This window comes from Trachurus japonicus, chromosome 13 (genome assembly GCF_045865225.1).
Source record: "Trachurus japonicus isolate A0001 chromosome 13, Traja_1.0".
Taxonomy (NCBI): domain Eukaryota; kingdom Metazoa; phylum Chordata; class Actinopteri; order Carangiformes; family Carangidae; genus Trachurus; species Trachurus japonicus.
This window is the reverse complement of record NC_140919.1, coordinates 26,760,613-26,785,416: the sequence shown is the minus strand read 5'-3', so window position 1 is coordinate 26,785,416 and position 24,804 is coordinate 26,760,613. Positions and strand designations below refer to the sequence as shown.

Sequence of the window (24,804 nt, the reverse complement as noted above, 5' to 3'; positions counted from 1 at the left end):
AAACTCCACCTCAAACACCATTATCCTCAGTCCTTGATTTGTTAGAGGAGGATCACAGCAGTTCAAAACCTTTTTTACATTGAGATGAGAACAAAACATGAGTAGACTCTTAGCTATGTTCTGTCAGCAGTAGATGAAAAGTCTTTTGATATCTGATGTTCACTTTGCTGCTGTTATGAGCTGCACCTTCTGGTTTGGTTTCTACTTGTCCATCCTTCATCATGTCGTCCCCTTGTTCATCTTGGGCATTTCCGATGACAAACTGTTGAAGTCTTGTTGTCAAGTTTAAAAATAGTGGGTGATAATAAGGAGGAGAAGCCACAGCGCTGGAGGCTGTTTCACACTGAGGTCATTAATGAGGAAACAGGGAGCAGCTGCTGCCTCCGACCTGATCGACCGAACTACAGAAACTGATCACTGATTTAAACTGAGGGACTGATTAATACCCAACACAGTAACACTACAAGGACCAAACCGCTTTAAGGCCTTTTCGCTAGGTATAACCAGTTTGCGAGCTGTATCAAAATGCACAAGAAAGTGCTAAAGCTAAGCTCAGTCCTGAGATCTTATCTTGCTGGACCTCTCACCGTCCTGCTGTCTGTGCTCTCTAACATGTCTCAGGCAGACCTCTCTCTTGGTTTGAATCATATCCCTCTAGTTACTTCTTCACTGTGTCATGCTAAGGGAAAGTATCAGTGGTCCATTCCCTCCTTAGTGGAGCGCCCCAAGGGTTGGTCCTGGAGCCTCTTCTCTTTGCAATAGACACCACCTCCTTGGGCCCAGTTATCCACTCACATGGCATCTCACATCACCGCTATGCTGATGACACCAAGTTGTACCTGCCATTCCCACTAAGTGACTCCACTGTCATTTCAAATGTCAGTCAGGCTCTGATATATCTGCATAGAGGGAACTACAGGCTTCAACCAAACCTCTAAGACTGAACATCTTGTCATCCTGGTGTGCTTTAATGGATGTTTTAACTAATTCACTACAAGAACACACCTCCTCAAAAAGTGCTTCACATCGTAGGCCAAAGTTGGTTGTAACTTTAATTTTCTTCTCATGCAGACCTCCATTCTTCACTCTGGTGTCTCCCCCCCCCCCCCCACTTAAGTCATCATGGAGCAGCTTCAGTGTCCCACCGGTTGCTTTAGGCATCAACAAACATGATCGAATACTGTATGCACCATCCTGGGCATCAGTGGTGCGCAAGACCTCAGTTGATATGGTAACAGTAATAAACATAAATTCAATCATTATGCTACCTTGTTATGTGTTCATGTTATTCCACCATGTTCATAAAGAATTTGAGTTAAGAACACTCTTAATGATTTCATTTTGATTATTTCTGTATTTATTTATCTATTTTTGTCAACATAAAAAAGAGGAAGCCATAATATTTTTCGGTTTAGTGGATACTGTTGGACACATTTTTTTACTGTGGATGTGAGTGTGAGGACATAATGTGGTTCTTGCAAAGATTAGTCCATAAAAGATTCATTATTAGAATTTTGAGAAACTTATACAAACACATATATTTGTATAGGCAGGGCAGTTTGCATTTAAATATCACCAAAAATGTGTAAATGATTTTATCTTAACGCAATAAGTTGTGCTCCACTCTGGTCTGTGTTTCTCTGTGGGTTGTGTTCTTGGGTAAGAGATAAAATATAAATGATTATTTACATTTATGTACTGAAGGGCAGTCGTGGAGTGTCAGTGGTGGAGGTTAGTGTCCAGCTGTCAGCATGGTGCTAATGTCACAGACAGAAATAAAATCTGTCCTCTGGGTGTTTCATGTTTTAACACATTTTATTGCTAATGAGTCTGACAGGCAGAGAGGAAGAGAGAGAGAGAGAGAAACAGGCAGTGAGAGAGGGAGGGTGAGTTAAAGAGGAGGAGGAGCAGAGTGGTGGATTCAGTTAGTCGCTCAGTGGATCGGTGCTTAAATGGAGGTTTTTCCATGTGCTGAGGAGAATCTGACGGCATGACGACGACTTCCTGAGAGAGAGAGAGAGAGAGAGAGAGAGAAACATCCTCCCCTCAGTTTCCACGGTGACGGCATCCCTCCATCCTCCTCCTCCTCCTCCTCCTCCTCCTCCATCATCTCTCTGTCCGGCTGCTGTCAGCTCGTTGGCGTCGACAGGATGGGAGATAAAGGAACCAGGTAAGATCTAGTGTGTGTGTGTGTGTGTGCGTGCGTGTGTATGTGTTTTTTAGTAACACAGCCTGACAAATGTGTGTGTGATTTCATACGGAGGACTGCTGTTTGGGTTTTATGGCTCTTTGACATCATTCTGCTGCTGGTTCCCTGTACAACCTTTAAATTCAGATACAGATACAAGGTGTGTGTGAGCGAGAGAGTGCGTGTCTTGTTGTAATGTTACATAATGATCTGTCAAAACCCCAAGCAGTGTGACGTCTCTCATGGTTTCTTTGAAGGTATTTTTTTTTGTCATCCTTATTTTGATATTCCAGATATAATAGCAGGAAGCATGGACACTGAGGGGGGGGGGGGTTGGGAAGAAGGTGGGGGTGGTGCCAAAAATGTAATACATTTTTCATTACTTATTACTTGTTTAAAAAAAGTATTGTTATTATAATTTTACTTTACCACTGTCACATTGACATGATCTCTCTTCTGTACACTGTCGTTTATGAGGGAGGATGGATTTGTAAATTAATTGTCTTGGTTTTTTGTTGTTATTTCTATATTATACTGGTATTAAACTCTTTGCTGTTCTGATTTGGAGTCAGAACTGTAACAGATTATATTTATTATAGGATTTATCATAGGAGGACTTGATGTTAGTCTGATGTGAACACAGTGGAAGTTAGTCCTTGAACTAATGTGACTCATTTTACCAAATAATCTAGACACATTCCTCCACACCACCATGTTGCATACTGTCAACAAAAGTCGGGATGATTCCTAGGTGGTGTTAGCTATAGATATGCAAACCTACTGATAACACACATGTACACGGGTCAGATTAGGAGTAAAAAGTTACAATTCTGCCTGCACCAACATGGACCAGACCATTCTGCTTTGTGAATTGCAGTGTGATTCTACTATGACCCATAAATACAAGCCAACCAATCAGAATACATCTACAGACCAACCAATCACCACAAATTCTCCCCTCAGAATGAAGCCCCAGTTGCTGCAGAGTTTTTTCTGAGAAGCCTCCTGTTGTAAAGTTTGCTTCAGTATCACAGTGATCCAGTGGCGGTGGTTGAACATCCTGACAGCCTGCAGACAGGAGCTGATCACAGCTGTCGGTACTGGGGCTATTTGACTACAGGGAACCAGATAGACTACAGGCTAAAAACACAGGTCTCAAGATTAAACCTACAGCTAACTCCTAGAATCAGTGGCAACAACGCTCTGGTAGATGCTAACATGGCTGAGCTGGTATTTACAGTCCTGCTCATCTCACCAGTTAATGCGTGTTTTATTCTTTTGCTCGTTCAGCTTTAGTTTTTTATTCATGATTTTCATGTGAAGCCTTTAACCAGCACCAACCTGTGTGAGACTTGTTTACTCTCTGCTACATTCTGGTTTCTCAGTTTGACCTCTGCACTCCTCCAATATAACAGATAAAAAGACTCTGTTAAGTTCGACCTCATTTAGCCTTCTGCCTCTGGCAGTTCAGAGCTTCTTTATGTTGTTTGTATTCACACCACACAACATGTACATTTCTGCTCTGTGACTGATATGGTCCCGTATCCGAGTGCTGAGTGTGTTTCTGTGTTTGCAGGCTGAATGATCTGAGAGTGTTGTGTCAGGAGAATATTAATGAGTTCAGTGTGATCAGTCGGACATACAGAGCAGCTCACACTGAGCCCTGCTGCTTCTGGAGAGAGCCTCCCTGTCAGCTGAGGGGAGTTTCACACAAACAGAAAGAATCAGCAGCTCAAACACTTCAACTTTCTTCTGTTCTGATTCCAACCAAACCTCCTTCAATAAGAGAGGATGACACATGACCGCAGCCTTATTTCAGACGACCAGCTGTCAGGTGGAGTTAGTCAGACAACCAGTTAATCTCTCTACACATGAGAGTTTCTTGCAGTCTTCCTACAATCACACATCAAAACTTAAAACAAAATTACATTTAATAATTATAATAAAAGTAAAAAGGCAGGTAATTATTTCAAAAATGTTGGTTTGAGGTTTCTCGTGAGAATAACCAGAGACTTGGGTGGACCAAGGTCTGACTGTCATAGTCTCTTTACTGTTACTCTACTTCCTCTTAGGAACAAGTGGAAAATCCAGTGTTGGAGTCTCCCGCCATTACAGCAGCTCTGTGAGGGGGATATATTTCAATGTTGGACAGACTGGCACAGAGCTGCTAAAATTTGAACCACAGAATGAATGTGTAATTGCCACCGTGTTTATTTGATGTGGTGTTTTACAGCCTTTTATGCCTTATTTTAGCACTTTAATTTGTGCCGTTGTCAGATGCTGCTGTTCTGATAAACCTGCCAGCAGGGTTTGGATCAGCAGCTCACTGAGTTATGATGGAGCTGAGCTGTGCCAGGCCTCCTAACCATTGTGATTGTGAATTAAATCCTGACCTGACAGGTGTGGATGATAGAAGAACATTTATTGGACTGCAGCTATTGTGTTTTTGCTGTTTAGCGATATTGGTTGTGCACTTCAATGCATTGTGGGATAGGCCTATATCACTACCTTCAGACAGCACTACAAAATAGTAAGCCCTGTTGCAGTAGTCGTGGTGAGCAATTTTTCAGACAGGCCTGTTGAGCCCTGTTAGCAGCTATACAGATGCAAATGTTGGTCTGGTTCAAATTTTCATGCTGTCAGGATGAATTGTAGTAACTAAAGCATCAGCTCACATTTTCATGTGTGCACTATGGCTACTTTGGCTCCCACCAGCCACAGCTAGACACTGAACAGCATGCTGGTGTTAGCATTTAGCTTACAGCCTGACCGAGCTGCATGGCTGTAGACTATTGTCCCCTGCTGAAGGGATCCGGCCACACAGGAAACCACAGAGGCCTGTGATTTATCAGGAACAATAAATCCCGTCCTGTGTCAAGGACATGAAACATTTCACAGCTTTTATTTTGGTTTAAATGGAGGGAAACAGCTGTGAGGGTAGGACCTGCCTCAAGCGGGGAGGCGTTCAGGTGCCAGAGTGACTCGGTAGCTACTGGGGGAGTCTTCAGTTGTCCCCTGTGGCAGCGATTGATCAGTGTGTTAGTGTTTCCTCAGCTGGAGCGTCCTGATCGATCAGATGAACAGAGGCTGAGCAGAGGAGCACTGTCAGGGATTTTATCAAGTGATGAAACATTCTTCAAACACTATCAGGTGTGAAGGTTTTAGTTTTCACATGACTATTTCATGTGTTGTTTGTAAGGTAGGCTAAGAAAACAGAATGAAAACCAAAACCAAAACCAGGAGACACATTCTTCTTATTATTAGGCCTATTATTACAAATAAAGAAGATGACTTGTAACCTATTAAAGGTTGTTTTTTTTTTGTTTTTTTTGCCTTTACTGTGTTGCAAGTGGCTCCTGTTGCCTAGCAACTCTAACAACACTGTTGGGCCTTTGGTTTTAACAGCTGTACCATTAGCTGATTCACTTGACTTACCTTTAATGATGTAATGCTCAGGCTCAGTGTTGTTTACTAGTTTCATTATCAGCACACAATGAATCTGAAGAGTAGGGTGTGGGGAAAAGGGTGTGAAAGCTGAGGGAAGCTGAGGTGAGTCTATACACTCAGACACTTTACAGATGTTGAAGTCCAGTCATTTCAGTTTAGCAGGTGGACCTCAATCAAGATGATCAGGAGAAACAGAGAAACCTGCGCTAAATGTGTCACAATAGAGTGTCTGAAGACCTATGACTTTGTGATATTTCAGTTTTTGCTTTCTAATATAGCCTATTTGTTAACTTTTTTATGTTTTCATTTTGTCAGTAAGCTACAGGAAGAAAAAATAATAATTTTAGCATCAGTCAAATTTCAATAAATCACACAAGTTTCCTTTTTATGTCCTCTGCTTCTCTGTTGTGAACAGTACAGTGCAGTGCTCACAGGTAACTGACTCACCTGTGTCAGGAGTTTCAGGCCAGCAGCTTAAACACATGTCGACCTGTTTGTTAATGTGCTGCTGCATTTTTCATTGTTTGCATCAGCTGCTTTCTTTCTTGTCCCATTCTCTCTAGCACTGGTTCTTTGGAGAACATCAGAGAAAGTCACCTGATTAACATTAGAGTGGCTGTAACATGAGTGTTCAGTGCGGGTCTGGATCAGTCTGGATAAAACATTAAACAGCGGTTTCCTTTTCTCCATACAAACACCCAGCTCTAATCCAACTCTAAGTCTGAAGCTTCTAACCTTTCTCTGTTGGAAATTCATTGTGATTATTTCAGAAAGGGCATTATAGACTAATTAAATTAATATCTTAAAAACAGCAATTACAAAGATGCATGTGTGTGGGCAATAACATGGCACTCCCCACATTAGCTGATAAAGGGAAAATTATTAACTGAATAAATGTTGGACTTTTTTCATTTCTCATCTTCCATCTGACTAGATCCTTGTCTCCTTAGTCCTGATATAATTAAATCAATCAAATGAAAAAATGTAGTTATTAGGGATGGTAGGGGAGGGTTAAGAGCTTGTGTTGGAATTAGGTCTTTGGTCACTTTACCGTCTCTATGTTAATAAACTAACCAGTGAGAGGTGAGGAGGAGACTGATAAACTAGATAGATACAAGAGGTTGTTAAAACAGTTTTTAAAGATGCATGGACATCATATTTCATCTTATATGAACGTAACCACTCACCTTTACATTTGTTTACATTTCATTTGGCAGAAGCTTTTATTCAAAGAAGTTACGAGTGAATAATGACAGGAAGGTTCAGTGCAGCAGGAAGGCATTATGCCCTTTGTGTGTGTAAATAATTATATATGTGCATCATGAGTAAATAATGAACTGCACAAATGTTACATGTATTTCCAGTAAAATAACTTGAATGTACAGTACAGTATGAATGGACATCTACAACTTGCAACTGTTTAGGCACTTTGATTTAGCCTATTTAGTTTAGTAAAGATTAATGGGCACATTCTTCAGTGTCTCATTCCAGGATTGTTTAATGACAGAAGAAAATTTTAGTGCAGTAAAAGTCAATGCTTTAGGATGAGTGTGTATGCTGTGATGAAACATGACCTGACAGCGCGAGGCAGGATCTCACACTGTAACTCTGCACTGAAGAACACAAATCAATGATGAGGGTGTCTTCTCTCTGGTCGGTCCTCTGTAACATCTTCTGTCTGAATGAGTCTTTAACCTTGTTTCTGGTCTCTCTTGTCACTCAGTCACACTCAGTCGTCCTCTGTCTCTGTCACTGTCTGTGGCAGTGGAGTGAAGCTGCTCATGTTGTTTCTATTAAACAGTGAAATGTATGAAAGCGCTGTTCTCCTCTGAATGACCTTACTGTGCTTCACTCAGGTCAGTGGGGATCTGTATCGAGTCTGGGACATGGTGGGATCACGTCAATGTTTTATAGAGAGAATACTTACTCTATTGTCTTTAATGTAAAATAATTTATGGATTTAATGTAACTTTTATTTACTGAGGAGTTTATGTTACTTTAAGTACATTCATTCTGCCATAGAAGGAGTCAGCAGAAGATAAATGAGTCCATTCACTGAAACTGAGATAAACATCTCAAACTGAGTGAATATGAACTCTAGTTTATTGACCCATTCTGCTGGTGTTGGTTTGTGATTGGCAACTTGAAGCTGCAGACCTGCTCTGTGTTAAAGTTTAATTGGTCTAATTGCAGAGATTACACACTGAGCAAGCTCCCAGGAGTTTCACTGTTTCCGGTAAAGCAGCAGCATCGTAATGCTTCTGATTGATGATGAAGGTCCATTCAGGAGGAAGCTGAAAGCTAATGGATCCACAGCAACTAATTTATGACAACATTAACAAAGAGAGGAGGAGGGGAGGGAGCTGAGATTTTCAGGCAGGAAACTACTGCTGATTATAAAGACAGGGGTGGTGGTGATGATATGATGATGATGATGATGATGATGATGATGATGATGATGATGATGATGATGATGATGATGATGATGATGATTATAGTAATAAACTGACAGCAGGACTTCCCTCAAAGAAAATCTGAGCCCACTGTTCGTGCTCTTATGTTTGTGCCGAGGGTAAATTCAGGGAAGATAAACTTTTTTAGACAATTAAAAAAAAAAAAAAAATTTAGGGGACATTTTAGATGGGAACATCTGTATAAAATCATGGGCAAATTTGGAATATTTTTGAAAATTACCAATAACAACAACTTTGTAAAGTTGGAGAGAGTCAAGAAGTGTCAGGAAAATTAAGGTACATTTTTGAAGAGGACATCTTTGGCTGCGACAAACTGACTGACTGACCATGATGATAATCATGGTCATAATTCTGCCATTGGTCAGCCAAATGCCATGTGACTGCATTGAATTTTTACCCATTGGCCATTTCTCCTTCAAAACTTTATTTCAGCTGACTTTATTTCAAGAAAGCACTCACTTTACTCTGAACTCTCCTTGCTAATCTCAGACTGGTGCAGTTGTCATCTCTGTATTCCTGCGTCCATCTGAAGGCCGGTGGGTATGTTAGTCTTAAAATAAGATTTGGTCAGGGGCATTGTGAGTGTTGTCTTATCTTGAAACAAAGGGAAGTTTAACACCCATATAAAGTAATGTCACAGGATTTCATTATTAAGAGATTATTATATTCCATATAAGCACAAAATATGCTTAACACACAAGCAGTGTCTCCCATTCATCATCAAGGCCTTGACTCATAATGAACTGTAAATATAGCTATTCACATTTCTCATAGTATAAGAAGACGACTAACATCTGCATGTGTGCATATGGGGGAACTGAGCTCAGAGGTCATGACTGGGCCCACTGGTCGGGAAGGGGCTCACCAGTCAGTCAGTCCAATCAACTGATCACAAATAAAATCTAATTGTGACTGAAGCGCACTGTGGCATGATAACAGAAAGAAATAGAACAAGGTGTAAGTGCAGCTGCCTTTTAAAGGGAGTGGGAGATGGCTGATTGCTTTGAGTGCTTAGAACAATTATGTGTCTATAACAACAACTCTGTTGTTCTGTTGTTTGAACAGCAAATTTGACTTAAACACACCCTGAATGCACTTGTCCCATGCACTTTAGACCAAGGACTGTGGGCTGTTGAAATAGAGCACACGGTGATAAACAACTTTTTAGACAAACTTGAGCTACTTTCCACAGAAGAGAGTTTCCAGGTCTCCCCTCTGGGGTGTCATAAAGGTAGAGCAGTTTGTTACAAAGATGGAGGCTGTCCTCTGTGAGAGCGACTACATAAGAAAGACACTGAGTCTCTTCTAACTTTTACTTGTGAGTGGTCATGCTGCAGTAAAGGCAGCTGAGATCACAGCTCAGTCTATTTACTTTAACTGATCGACTGCTGATGGTATAAAAGAATTTGAATAGTAGCAGAGCAGCAGCTCGGAGGTAATGCTGACCCTAACATGTTGCCTTCAAATTTGTTCAGTTGTCATGACAACAGACACAGAAGAAAACATGGAAATTAGGATGGCTTTATTGTGATACTAGACTGAGGCCAGCTGATACTGGACTGGATCATACGCCAGCTCCACAACAGTTTTCAACTTTGTCCCCAGTTTGACATATTGGCCACACAGTGTCCAGACATGTCCTAACAGTTCAGATAATAATGGAGGTAGGCCTACAGCCAACAACAACAAGGACAAGAATGATGATAATAATGGGGGAATTAAAAACAACAAAGGGAAATAATTGTGTGGTCTGCTCATGGGCCAATGAGGACAGAAAATAATGACTTAATATAAGACTCTGGGTTGTGATTGTTTTTGGATATTATATTGAACAAATATGTTTACTGTGTTCTGGTAGATTGACATCCATTCTTCAGGGGTCCTATGGGTAATAACTGATTTGGTTGGCTTCCATTAAAGGGAAACTTAGTTTTTTTTCAAACTGGCCCCTGTTTTCATTTGTTTTTCTGTATACGTGCGTGATGGATAAAACAATTATTGAGGTGTCTCCAGTATTGAGCCGGGCAGGCAGCCTGCAGCCCAGCTGACGCTCTTCAACCGGGCGAGTGGCTCCCGTCAAAGTTCGCCCTATAAACGTGCATTTTTTTCACACTTAGGCTCAGATAGTTACAATGAGTGTCCAACAACATACTAGAAAGGAGAGATGAACGTATGTCTCTACCTTTAGCTGGAGGTCGCTCTTTGTTAATTGGCTGAAAGACAGTTTGAAAGATTCCAATAGATCTAATAACTCACCACTCATAAAATATGCAGGAGAGAAAACATGAATGTTATAATCCCCTACAATAAGTACTCTGTCATTACAGCACTTGAATAAAACAATTAAGAAAAGATTAGAACATGATGTAAGGTTATTGCACTTTGTAGGTTTATAGACTAAAATACATAAAATGGAGACAAAACATGAAAGCTTTGGATTTCAAAAGATTAAAAAAAATGCCAAATTAAATAACATGGCACTTAAAACACAGCAGAGCCATCTCCTCTTCCAGAGGGTTAGGTTTAGGTCGAGGAGGATGGACATGTTCAAAATAAGGAGGAGGCCTCTACTGCGGCAGCTGAGTCTGCTGAGGTCAAACATGTCCCAGTTAACATGAGTAAGTCTAAGCTGTTTGTAACAAATCTTTCATTATAAATGAACTGATTGTCATTATGCATTCAGGAGGTCTATTTCTTTGGATATGTTGTTTAGAAATTCCTGCATAGGATCCACAATTGGTGTGTGGTACGTTGCAGGTATCAGTTCCATGTGGTGGTCTCCGGTCATGATACGGCCTGTTACCGAGTTGTAGAGGGAGGAGATGGTTGAAAAACGTGGTGTTAATTATTTATCTTTTTTTTTCTTTCTTTTTTTTTTAGGTCTGCTGGGAGTTTATTATGATTGGAGGAATGTGTCCATTTTATGCATAGGCAGAGATAGTATGGAGACCACTGTACAGGCTTAGAAGAACAACAACTGTCTAGAGAAGATCGGTTGAGTGGAGACAGGTGTGTCAGTGACTGCAAACAGTCATGTAGGCTGCATGCTGTATACTTGCCGTCAGCATCTGGTTCCCTTGCCTGTTGTAGCTAATCCCATCTTTACAGAGGAGATCAATATGGTCTCCAGACAAGCTAAAATTGTCTGGTGTACAGGTCAGAATGCAGCTGAAGCACTTGGCTCTGCGACCACAGGTGGGAATGGGGCCAGAAATAAAGACAGATTTTCTACATTCCTTAAAAACATTAAAAAGATCAATATCAAACCTCAAACTAAGATGAAAGTGTTTTTTGATGAGCTCAGACTCCCTGCACGACGTGTTGTTCCCACATTCTGCACAGTTCTTGTGATGGAGCTTTGGAGTGAGGGAAATAAATCCACAAGTTTAAAATGGCACAGGCACTACTGACTAGGAAAACAGTGTGTGGTTTCTTTAATGATAACCCTTGTCATGGAATCCTCACTGATTAATGTGGTGGTGGTGTTTGGTGGGGGTGGGTGTTAAGTGAGAGGAAGTGTGATGATGAAAAGGTGATGTGTCTGAGCTACCTGGACTGGATAACAGGTGCTTCGTCTGTGATGAGGACTGTGGTTCAGGAGGTTGAGAAGGGAGATTGAGTTGGGCCTGGGGGAGACCTCCTCAGTGTCTGCTGATGGTTTCCTGTAGCATCTTGTGGTGCTGCATCCCAGTCATGGAATAACAAGCAGTGTGAAGATGCAAGATACAACTCTGAGATGAAGGAATAAGAAAGAGATGCTCCCATGAAATAACAAACAATTATTCTTTAAAGGTTAAAGGTCAAAACAAAACAAATTTCACTGACTTGCTTTTGTGTGTCTATTTATTTTTCAGAGTGTTTAAGAAAGCCAGTCCCAATGGAAAGGTGAGTATGTAAGCCTGACTTCCACTACATGACACCAAATACACTTGAAACGACAAAATATGGGACTCCACATTTCTGGGCCTATGAAAATACACAACACAAATATACACAAAGGTACCACAAAGAATCTGTGTGGACTGATTCTGATTGTCTGTTACATTTGTGCTCCTTCCTCAGCTCACTGTCTATCTGGGGAAAAGAGACTTTGTGGACCACGTGGACCTGGTGGAACCTGTTGGTGAGATTTGAATGAGTTTAGTTTGTTGTGTCAGCGCAGTGTGTTGTCTGGTCTCATTTCAAGATTTGTTTGTTCATCTGGAAAGATGAAGATCAGAGTAGAAATAAGTAACTCTCCAGCTGTTTGCTGACTGTTTTCCCGCAGATGGAGTCGTCCTGATTGACCCAGAGTACCTGAAGGAGAGGAAAGGTGAGGAAACTAATTGGTAATATTTCACAATCACAATAATATTTCCTTGAATATTATTGTGATTTGTATCAATAGTTTGTAGACATTAAACTAGAAAAGTGATGTTTACTGTTATGGTTGCAGATTTTTCGGCTCAAATCTAGTCCCATCTCACATGACCTTGTGGGGGAAGAAGATACACTCCTGAACACAGAAGCTACTCCCTTCCAACTAAATTGATTTTTATTGTTTAGATTTATCTTATCTTTTGTTAACCCTCCGGTTAAAATTTATGTTAATTGTATTTCCAAAATGAGAGTCTAAATTATGCATCAAAGACTGCTTCCAACACTAGGCAAAAAAAAAAAACTTCATCTATTCTGGGTCCTGGAAGATCAATACTTGGTGCATTTTCTACATTCAATTATGTAATTCTGTTCAAATCCACAAAGAGCGCCTCTCATTTCACTTACATGCTAATGACACTGAGCTCCATTGACTCGCCTCGTGATAATTAGGTCAGAACTCAACAATTGTCCTCAGGACAGCAAATGCTGAGTGGTTGAGAACTACAGCTAAACAAGTAGTTTAAGTTTGTCCTCCATTGTTGAGTTTCCCAGGGAACCATCCTGGAGCCGCTGCTCTTAATTTTAAACTTTTATAAATTTAAAAGAACAGTTTATCATTCAATAAATCCACCACATTTAATCAAGGTTAGCACAAAGACTGGAAGCAGGAGGAACCTGTTAACCTTGAATCACTGGTCAGGTATCAGGAAATGATTTTGTGATTTCTTTTCCATCAGTGTTTGTGACTCTGACCTGTGCATTCCGTTATGGTCGTGAGGATTTGGACGTCCTCGGGTTGACGTTTCGGAAGGACCTGTTTGTGGCTAATGTCCAGGCGTTTCCTCCGCTGCCAGAAGAGAAGAAGAGTCTGACACGTCTTCAGGAACGCCTGATTAAAAAGCTGGGAGAACATGCTTACCCATTCACATTCGAGGTACAGAGTCTGCAGAGCTTCTTCCACACCCTTCGCTCAGCAACAGCTGGAAAATGCTTTTTATTGAGTGTTGATACAAAACCTGACACTCAATATTGAGACAATCTTTTCTTTAAATATATATATTTTTTTAATTCAACATTGGTACTAAAATTTGAACACAAACAGCGAGACAAGGGCTTTGTCTAAATAAACCAACTGTCTGAATGTACAGAAAAATATGATTCAATCAGGGACAATCTGAATAACAGGGTTATCAATATGACCAGATACGTTTTTATACTAAGTGCCACAAACTGATCCTAAACTGTAACCACTGTTAATTTCATGTGATGAGAAAAGTGGGGAAAGATCCTTAACAGCTTTAGTCATCATGTTGCATCATCATTGAGTCCAGTATCAGCTGTTTTCAGTCTAGTATCATTTGGTTTAGGTCCAATATCTTGGTGCTCTCATGGTCAGAGAGGCCTACCGGATATTTGCAGCTTCTCACACGTGGTCCCACATACACTAATCGCTGTACCGCATTCAGTGTACCGGAAACAAACGTCTGTCTGAAAAGATGACTTCAGGGGACACACAGCCCACAAACATGTCATTTATTTATGGTAGAAACACTGTGAGGCACAGATAAAAAAGATCAAGCTTGACAGGAGCAAACTGGAGTCTGTAGTTTAAAGAAAACTGAACACTAGTTATAAAGGATAGAGTGTAAAATAAAGGTTAGAGTTATGAAATGTGTTTACAAGATATACTAGCAGCTTTCTTTTATGATATTATTTCTTCATACGTTAATAGATTCCTCTGAACCTGCCATGCTCCGTCACCCTACAACCTGGACCAGAGGACACTGGGAAGGTGAGGATGCTGATTTTTTACTTTAATTTTGCACCGAGATTATTTCTGCTGCGCAACAGCTCTGTGGTTAAAACCTGGTCTTGGCCACCTCAGAGGTTTTAATTATAATACCTCTTCTCTGAACTACATTTCCATATTAGGCATTAGAGATTTCTTTGTTGTCTTGTGTCCTCAGGCCTGTGGAGTCGACTTCGAGGTGAAAGCTTTCTGTGCAGAAAATGTTGAAGAAAAGATCCACAAAAGGTAAAAGTGTGTCAGCTGCAGTCTGACCCCGGAGAGAATAAAGAGATGAATTATGAATGAAAGTGAAATCAGTTGTGCATTAGCAGCTTCCCGCACGCAGAAGAGGGTGGCTGCCAGCTGCCGGGCGATCACTTCACCACTGACAGTCACATAACAGTGATCCTGCCCAAATCACACTGTGTGTCATCATCATCATCATCAGTGAGTTCACAGTTTCATCATGATTAGAAGGCGTACTCAGTGTTGTGTTGATGTTGTAGGAACTCGGTGCGTCTTGTGATCAGGAAGGTGCAGTATGCTCCAGAAAAACCTGGCCCTCAGCCAACAGCAGAAACCACCAGACAGTTCCTGATGTCAGACAAACCTCTACACCTGGAGGCGTCTCTGGACAAAGAGGTAACACCCGCATGTTACACACATGTTTGTACTGTGTGTCACACCCATGGAAGGATTAACCTCGTCAGGAGACCTCCCTGGTGACCCTGGCCTGAATACACATGGCAGTTCCATTATTTCTTCAGACAAAGCCACTGGTAACCTTATAAATAAATAAATGTCTAATAGTTTTTCATTGATCCCTTTGGATGAAGCTTTGACTCCAAGAAAAGCACCAATGGGCCCAATTGCAGCTCTTCACAGTCCAGTCTCAAACACAGGCGATGAAAAACACTTGAGATGAACAGGAAGTACAGATGCTTGTCATCCTGACAAAATGTCACATTTAAGTCTGGTTATCCACTCACATCCTGGACCAGTGGTTATTACAAAACCTGATCTTGAGATCTGGGGCAGCCTCTGTAACTCGGCGCCTGTGTCTGTCCTCTCTCAGATCTACTACCATGGAGAGCCCATCAGCGTCAATGTCCATGTCACAAACAACACCAACAAGACTGTGAAGAAGATGAAGATCTCAGGTACGTCAAAGCTTTGCTTCCTGCCTGTGTTTGTAGTGGGTGTGTTGTGTAATTAAAAACTGATTTGTGTTTCTACAGTGCGACAGTATGCAGACATCTGTCTCTTCAACACAGCTCAGTACAAATGTCCAGTAGCCACTGAGGAATCAGAGTGAGTCCTCTCTGTTTCAGTCTGAAAATAAATGAACTACAAACTGAATTATCCTGATGCTGATCTAGTGAATTCAGTCACAAGCTGACATCTGAGCTATTCAGTTGACAAAGTCTTAATGAAAAAAAATCTTTTGTCTTCAGTGATGTTGTTGCTCCCAGTTCAACTTTCTGCAAAGTTTTCACCCTCACTCCTTTTCTGGCCAACAACCGAGAGAAACGAGGCCTGGCTCTGGATGGAAAGCTGAAACATGAGGACACCAACCTGGCCTCCAGTACACTGTGAGTCTGACACCACTCATGATGCCTGACTAATTGATTCATATGTCATACTTGTGATGGCAACTGAAAAGCCTGATTGATCAGACTAAAATTTTCTCCTTTTTTGTCCTGAGCAGGTTAAGAGAAGGAGCCAATAAGGAGATTCTTGGCATCATTGTGTCGTACAAAGTCAAAGTGAAGCTGGTCGTGTCCCGAGGCGGGTCAGTGCGCTTGGCTTTTAAGTCTGACTTTTAACAGAACTGTGTCAGCATCATCTGTGACCTAATATGGAACTCTGTGACTTAAAGCAGATAACAGCGGCACGGCCGTTTCGGCTAATGCTGTGTTCAAGGCAGGCTTTTGAAACCGTAAGTTACAGCTTCAAGTCACAACTACGACTTGGTAGCGTTCCAGGTAACCCGTAGCTCGTGTTTTTACCGTCCTGTTGTCTGTGAAAGTTCCCTATAACGGCCACTCGTAACTTCCGACCCGTGAACTCGTACCAGATCGAACTGGTATGACTTCACAGGAAGGAAAAACACAAAGTACGAGTTTCCTTGAACGCACCATGAGTTAGCAGCCCCCGCCCTTGTCAGGCATCAATTGGTCCTCGTGCTACGTCACCACATTCACGCGCATCCCTTGGCTGCACACACAGCCCTTCATGCCGTTCTCTCCCCTCATTGGATAACACTTGTATCCCACAAGGAAAATTTTCTCCTCGGGTTACAGCAGAGCAGAGTGACGGAGAGACTCGTGTTTAGGCTGAAATACTTCATGTAAGTGATTGCTGACGGAAAATAGGACTATTTAGGACTTATATTAACAAAAACATTCCACTGATATCTGCTTTAATACAGAACCATCTAAATCAGTGACTTCATATTATGGACTCTTTTTATGACTCTGTGGCGTCTGGCTCTGATATCACAAGGAATTTTGTGCCTTTATACAGAACTCCATGACATGATACAATAGTCTGTAACGTCATACTCTGTAACTGAATAGAGTTTTCATGTGAAATTCTAGTTTCTCTTTATTCCTTATCATCATTGCAGGTGCTTTAATGATATCTTTCAAGTCAGCAGGTTGTTGTTCTGCAATGAAACAGTTAAGGTTAACACATGAAACATGTTGTCTTCTCTGGTGTCTTTTTTTTGTGTGATTCAGGATGACACTCATGGATGCACTGATTATAAACATCCCAGCTAATGCCAGTTAAATCAGTCAGTGTTAATGGGATGAACAGAAATTCCTAGGTTACACAGCCTTAGCCAAGATCTTGATGACAGTAAATGAGCACATGAATAGACATGAGTAAAGACACACTGCTGCTACTGTGAAGCTAAAGGTGTTAAATGTTTATTGATTTCAGGCTCCTGGGAGATCTGGCGGCAAGGTAATCTTTTACACCTAACACCTAACTCACATCACCAATCAACTCACTAAAACAAAATCAGACACCTGAAAATCTCAATGAACGCACTCTAAAACCAACCAATCACTAAATTAGATGTAATGACTTATTTTTCAGTGATGTCTCTGTTGAGCTGCCCTTCACATTAATGCACCCAAAGCCGTTAGAAGAATCCATCTACAGAGACGGTGAGTCATGTTTATCTTAATATCTCTCCAGACTCAGATCTGCCTCTCTTAATGAGACAGTTAACTGTCAACCAAGTGAACAGCTTATCTAGTATAAAACATAAAAATCTGTGCAACAAAGGTGTACAAGTAACAAGGTTTTATTAAATCTGATCTGTTGTGTAGGACTTGATGTTGATATCCCTCAATAAATACTTACCTGAGGCACCGATGAGACTCTGTGGGACGGTCAACTGAGTGATGGCATTCTTTTTTTTTTTAAAGTATATTTTTGGGGGGCAGAGAGGCAGGATGCAGGAGGTGAGGACTGCAGCCTCAACATGTGACGGCAGCTCTACCAAGTGAGCTAAACGCCACCCCGAGTGATGGCATTCTTTGGGTTGTCAAATGGGCACCCTCCTTCTTGGGTGTTTCGCTGATAGGCCCACGACACCTCCAGAGGGTTCAGCAGTGAATCCCAGCATCCCAGGTTCACTCCCTTGATGCTATCAACTCATGAAGGCCCAGTTGGAGCAGGGCCGACCACAGAACAAGGTCTGGTCACAGGTTTGTGGATGCAATCTCAGCTGGGAAGCAGAGTTTCTTGGCCAAGTCTGCCAGCTGGACATCGTAGGCATCCCTGATGGTAAAGCTCACCCTGAGTGCCTCCATCTCCCACAGCTCTTTCCAGGAGATGTTTTTAAAAGGAAACATCAACAAACAACAACAGGAACCGAACCATGGATCTATTATACATCCGTGTCTTGAACTGAACAGAAGAAGAAATAACCGTCAGCAGTTGCCAACCGCTGTTAAACCGAACAAAAGAATAAATATCCGTCAACGGTTGCCGACCGTGGTTACACCGCGGTCACGAATCCAATTCCCAACCGGCAATATTTTGCAAGCGCACTGTTGCTATGGCGCCGATCACAACGATTGTGACTGGTTGAAAGAATTCCAAACGGCCGGAGCGTTTTTTTCTCTGATTGCAGAATCATAGGCGGACCAGCCAGACTCTCCTTCTTCTCTGGAGGAGGGTCTGGCGAGCGAGACTAGTTTCCCCTTGACAATGGAGATCTTCTGGACTTGCACGACTTGATCTTCATGCGAGCCAGCTTGATGTTTTCGTGGAGCTTTCTTAGTAGCCATAATGTGCAAGCCTTGGTTGTGGTGAGTGTTGTGAGATCATCCATGCAGGCTCTGACCGGCGGCAGCCTCAGTCCATCGAGAGGCCCGGATGATGACCTCCATGGCTAAGGAAAATGCCAGCGGGGAGATGGTGCAGCCGGCCATGATTACCACACCACAGCAGAGTACATGCTGTGGTACAGTATACTCTGCTGTTGTCAAGCTGAGCTGGACATCCTGGAAGTAGGCCTTGACAAGGGTTGTGAGAGATGCTGGGACCCTGAAGTAGTCGAAGGCTGTCCTCAGGAGGTTGTGAGGGACTGAGCCAAAGGTGTTTGCGAGATACAGGAACACCACGTTAAGATCCTTCTTGGCGACCTATCTGATGCGAGATGACACTAGCGTGTTCCACACGCCCGCAGAAGCCTGAGATACCTGCTTTCTGGATTGACGTGTCAATCAGGTTGTTTCTTTGCAGGTATCCTGCCAGCCTGTGAGCGACCACGCTGAAGAAGATTGTTCCCTCGATGTTCAGAAGGCTGATCTGGTGAAACTGGCAGATCTCTGATGAGTCCTTTTCCTTGGGGATGAGGATCCATCTGGCTCTCCGCCAGAACGTTGGTATCTCCTTCCTTCCACACGACTTTCATCAGCTTCCAGAAGAATCACAGGATATCTGGAGCGTTTTTATAGAGCTTGTCCGTTGGGACCTGGAGTTGACGCAGCCCTTGCTCTTTGCACAGTTTTGTCTACTTCACTCCACCTGGGTGGACTGATGTCTAGTTCATACTCTGGTGGATTGACTGGTTGCAGATCTGCTAGTTTCTTTAGCAGTTAATAATGACTTCTCTCTCTCTTTCTCCTGCTCTTTCTATTCAGTTGGTCTTATGTTCATATCTTCCTCTGCCTCCTGTAGTCATAATGATACTTGGGTCATTTATTTGGTGAGGCTCATTGTATCCTCCTCTTCCCTGCAGTTCCTGAGCAGCTGGGAAACTAGTAGACTGCCTGTAACAAGTTGTGTAGGCCTGAGCCCCTGGTCCATTCATGTCACAGTCGTGAACTAGATTTATAACCTGTGTGTCTGTTTAAAAAAGTCTCTTAATCTCAAAACGCATTCAGATTATAGGACTTGCCCTACTTTGCTGTTCAGCCAATTAGATAGATCAATAGATGGTGACAATGGAAATGTGGTATTGCGTTGAAATGACTTATGACAGCAGTTTCAATCACACACCTGCTTCTGAAAACATCATGAATTGATGTTCATATTCCAAGTATGAATATACTGTGTGTGCATTAATGTGTGGGATGTGGCAGCTTCCTCCTGTACACTTCCTTTGCTGTTATATGAAAATAAACCAATGAATACGACTTTGGATGCTCTGACTATAAACATTGTAGCTCATACCAATGTTTACTGGCCATATCACAAGGGTGGTGGGTCTTCAGTGGCTCTGTGAGGTGCCACTTTGGTTTGGTGAAGAATATATTAACACATGAACATAATCCTGCCCGATAATGAGATGATTTGTAGGTGAATTCATGGAAGCGATGGAAAAATGTTAAAATCATCCTAACATCTGGTGATGATTTGAAAAGTGAACAGAGTCTGTAATAGATAACTTTGATAGTTTGGAGATCTTAGCACAGTGTGTGTCTCTCAGGACGATGTGTTCAGTGTCTGACTCTCTCGTTGTCTCTCTCTGTCTTTCAGCCCCTGATGAAGCTCCAATCGACACAAACTTAATCGAGTTTGACACAAAGTAAGCAGCCATCTCTCCTGTCTCTCTGTCTCTTCTCCTTTCTCTCCCTCCTCATCAGTTTATCCAAATGCTACCCCTACTCTGTGATGTGTTTGGCTCTTCCCTGATTTACTGCTTCGTCAATAACCCTGATGGCAGAGAGGGTTTCCTCTCCGCCCGCTGAAGCATTAACAGTGATGGACTTGTCTCCTGAGTCTCAGTCTTAATGTATCTAAATGCCTGCTGCTCTATGAGCTGCAGGAAATGGGCTTCAAACTGGAAACTCCTACTGCTGTCAGCAGAGCCTGGAGCATGACTCCTCCTGACAAACAGCAACTCTGCATTTTACAGATTATTGTTTTATTCTCATATGGCCACAAGATAACTGCAGAGAGTCATTTGTTCACCAGTTACAATCACTGAAAAAGGATAGGGCGCTTCAGTTCAGATCAGATTACATAGAAATGGGCTCATAAAAATGACTCATAAGAAGACATCATGCCTTCAGTCCTTCAGTCTCATGTTCAGTACCCAGGGGCTGTTGTTGTTCACAGTAGAAACACATGAAAGGTGAAATAATAGTGGTCTCTTTACTGTTCACATATTTTTCTAGAAGTGAGTTTTACTCAGTGTTGAAACACACACACACACACACACACACACACACACACACACACACACACACACACACACACACACAAACCTATATAGCCTAAATACAGTATGTCTGTCATGAGAAGAATTATTTTATTGCACGGAAAACGCCATGGGTACAAGAGGACTAACAAGTCTTTGTTTCCAAATTAAGAAAGGATAAAAACACCCAGATCACTGATACTTTTTCATCTTACATGACTGTTGTCCACACAGGAAACCACATTTAAAGCCACAGGACAAGAGAGTCTAATCAGGCTTCGGCCCATGATGACAAACGTGAAGACTTTTGTTCTACTTGAACCGAATCCCTGCAGCTGTACATTTCATCAAAGTTTTGTAATTGGTTGCTCATGTAAACCAATCTTCTGTCTTTGTTCACTTACATTTGTGTCCTTTTATTTCTACTTCTCATCTGTCCTCACCTGAAACACTTCCTTGATCTTATGTTCGTTTTGCTGTCAATCAGCTTCCATAACCTCCTCCCTCTCTCCGTCCTTCAGTGATGATGACATCATCTTCGAAGACTTTGCCCGCCAGCGGCTGATCGGGGGGGCAAAAGACGACAAGGATGAAGATGAGGAGCCAGTGGACTCACCCAAACTCGACGACAGATAAAGGCGACGTGCGTTGCCGCCGCTGCCGCTGCTGTTGTTGTTTCACTGCCATTTGTAGTGTGGAGCTAACGGAGGTCACCTTTAGGTCTAACCAGAGTCTGGACACCCTTTAAACACTCGGTGGTGCCGTGTTTGTGTTCTCGTTCATGTCTGTCCTCTCTCTGCGTCCTGCTGGAGTGTAAAAAGCTAGATTACCACAGCCTAGACATCTGTCATGGTGGAGCTGCTCTCCACTCCCATGCTGGCCGGCTGGAGAGTTGAACTGGTGCTCACAGTATGTTAGCGATGACTGGTAGCATGCTTCCAATGTCACTTTGTTTTACGTGTTTCCATTAGGGACCGAACACGAGTAACATTGTGTTGAGATTAGTTTTGATGTGTCATGTCAGACGGTCTTCATAAACAACAACTGCCAACTTGGTTTGATCCTGAACAGCTCTCCACCACCTGGAACCACAACATGGACTAGAGCTGACATAGGTTTTTGTTCATAAACCTTCCACAGTTGGTGTGTGTGTAGAGGAAGCTACAGAGCACGAAGAAATACCGGAGGAGACATGACCTGCAGGATGTCCTCACCAACTAGGAGGACGTCAAACTGTCAAAGGCACCAATCAGCTGAGAGGAACCTTTGGCCTAGTTCGCATGAAATGTATCAGTACTTTATATGATTTATTAATGTCATGAATATTCAACCTTTATAGAAGATGGCCCTTTATCTTAAAGGCGCATACAAGTGTTTGTTGTTTGATGCTTTCATGTTGATCATTTTCCAAATCATCATCAGTATTTGGAACAACACCAGTCCACCTACACAGCTGCAGCAGCTTTCACTTCAGTGCAATGAAAATCAGCAGGCAGAGAGATGACAGTCGCTGTCTGAGCCTTTATTCTTTATACTGACTGAAATGTGTCTGTGGCACTGATGTGTCATGTTGACTTAGTATTTTATCAAACAGTTCTTGATTTAAAGTTTTACACTGTATTCTATTATCATCAACCTTCGTGGCTGAAAACACTAAGTGCTAAAAACTGCAGTTCCCCTATTGACCACTAAAGTGCGTCACCAACATTTACAACAAGTCAATCCCCATAGACTCCCATGGTTAAATGTCCAACTTTAAAAGAAATAAACATGTTTACATCCTGGTACAAACCTGTTTTGTACAGATAATTTCCTCCTGCATGATGACTGTTTATATAAGCCAATTGTTTATATTTTATTAAAGTTTAAAGTTATGTGTTCGTAAGGGTGTGACCTATTTGAGTAACAAGTGGGTGAGCGTATACTTGGCACAGACTGTCACTTAAGTCTCTTCTTCTTCCCCATTTTTTTTTTTTTTTAGCTAGGAGTTAGGGGCGGAGTCAGGTACTGCCAAGCTGGCAATGGTAAAGCAGTTGACTCTGAACTCTTCAGAAACCTGTGGGTCATGTAACAGAGGTTACACCCATGTTTATTTACATTTTATGTTTTACTTAAATTAGTTCTTGTTCAGCTGACTGTATTGATTTTTAACCTTTGACAATGCTGGCTACTTTTGTTCGAATGAAACTTGTATTTCTCATAGTATAAAATTGAAAAAAGTACTTCTTTGTTATTGTACTGGCAATGTCAGTTCTAAAAAAAAACACCCACACATCTGTCTCGTGCTAAATCCAAAACAAATGTGACTGAGGGGCCATCTACATGAATACGGGTTTAGGAATATCTGCATACGTTTTTGATCATTTCGGCATTTTAGGAGCCCTTAAATGATATGTTTTGGAAACAGGTCCCAGAGTAGGTAAATCTTAAAACGCTGCCCCAGCGTTTTCATGTAGACAACCAAAATGGATCTTTTGTGAAACAATAGCCATTTTAATTAGTGGGTCGACGCAGGTTTTTAAAATGCGGGTCGACCCGCTAACAATCGGCATTTGGCCCCTTCCCCATTGACCAAAATGAGCTGAGTCCCCCGCTGGAGGATCAGCCAGAGCATAAACCAGTCGCCCCGCTCTCATCTGCGGTGCGAGAAACACCGTCATACCACAGCCGCCTGCCGAGGCAGACTAGATGTAACATACCAACAATGTCAGACTACTGCCGGGTCCCTCGGATACTGCACCTGAAATCCATTAAATCAGCATATTTGGCCTGGCAAGACTCCCAGTCAACATTCTCATGTTAAGCTGACTTGTTCAGGGTTTGTTTTCAGCACGCAAGCTTTCCACATCTTCTTCTACATTTTTGGTGTACTTGTGTGGCAGTGTTACAGTGCCACATGGATTAGTGTGTATGCTGACATGTTGAAACTATGCAGTGTTTATGGGAATTTTTTTGGACGAACAAGAAAAAAATTGTTCTGGGGAAAGCTCTGATTCCTTGTGGAAAAGGCCTGAATCTTACAGTACAAATGCCTCGTGACACTGTCCACTGCTCCTTATTAAAGGTAGTCTTGATCACATAAAGGAAATAAAGTTTTGAACACATTTGGATTTATCAGGAACAGAGGGACTGAAAGTTGTTCCATAAAAGATCTCCGATGATTGATCAAGTGTCTGAAGTTTGAGCATCCTTGAATGCAACAACAAGGAGATTTCACAGAAGACTTTTGTCCAAAAGTAAGCAATGGTGTTGCACTGCTGGCTGATTTTCATTTCTAAAGCTGTTGTATGATTCAGAAAATGATCAGTGAGGATGTTATATAAGCAGGATATAAATCAAATAATGGTTGAGAAAAAAAAGCCCCCCCAAAAACGAGAAACAAATATATGAATATAATTCATGCAACGTATCAGGGGACTTGGTGAGTTTTAAGAACTAAACATATATTTTACAAAACTAATGTTTAATTTGAGCATTCAGAACAAAGTGGTGACAGTCTTGAGAGTCCTTGCATGTGTACAGATTTGTCATCAGTGCTGTGTGTGTGTGTGATAATTGAGGAAGACGTCACTCTTTATCTGACAGACTAAAACAATCTGTATTTTCTTCACTGTAACATGGTATTAGAAGATCAAAAACACCCAAACTATTTTATTATTTCTAATCTTGTTTGACTTGGCTCTTATTTTGATAGGGCCATGAGGAAACCTCTATATCCCACTGCATCTTTAATAAAAGGAAGTCTGTGGCAACCTCTGGCTTTGTGGTGTTTTTCAAATGAAAATAACATGCAACTGCAAATACACAAACAACTAACAATACCAAAGGAAACTAAACAAAAATAAATATCGGGGCCAAATAGAAATACTTGATATCATAA

General features: G+C 41.8%; 1 protein-coding gene across 1 annotated transcript; it reads left to right on the top strand.

The window, feature by feature from the left end:
* The first annotated feature begins 1,933 nt into the window (after positions 1 to 1,933).
* On the top strand, positions 1,934 to 23,111 carry arrb1 (arrestin, beta 1). The gene is made up of 16 exons (XM_085795609.1): positions 1,934 to 2,170; positions 11,964 to 11,994; positions 12,172 to 12,232; positions 12,377 to 12,421; positions 13,206 to 13,402; positions 14,201 to 14,260; positions 14,436 to 14,503; positions 14,764 to 14,899; positions 15,333 to 15,417; positions 15,496 to 15,568; positions 15,712 to 15,849; positions 15,966 to 16,049; positions 17,204 to 17,227; positions 17,363 to 17,433; positions 20,261 to 20,309; positions 21,446 to 23,111. Exons 1-16 carry the CDS (start codon positions 2,151 to 2,153, stop codon positions 21,558 to 21,560), a joined length of 1,257 nt encoding a protein of 418 aa, XP_085651735.1. The 5' UTR covers positions 1,934 to 2,150; the 3' UTR covers positions 21,561 to 23,111.
* Positions 23,112 to 24,804: the final 1,693 nt, after the last annotated feature.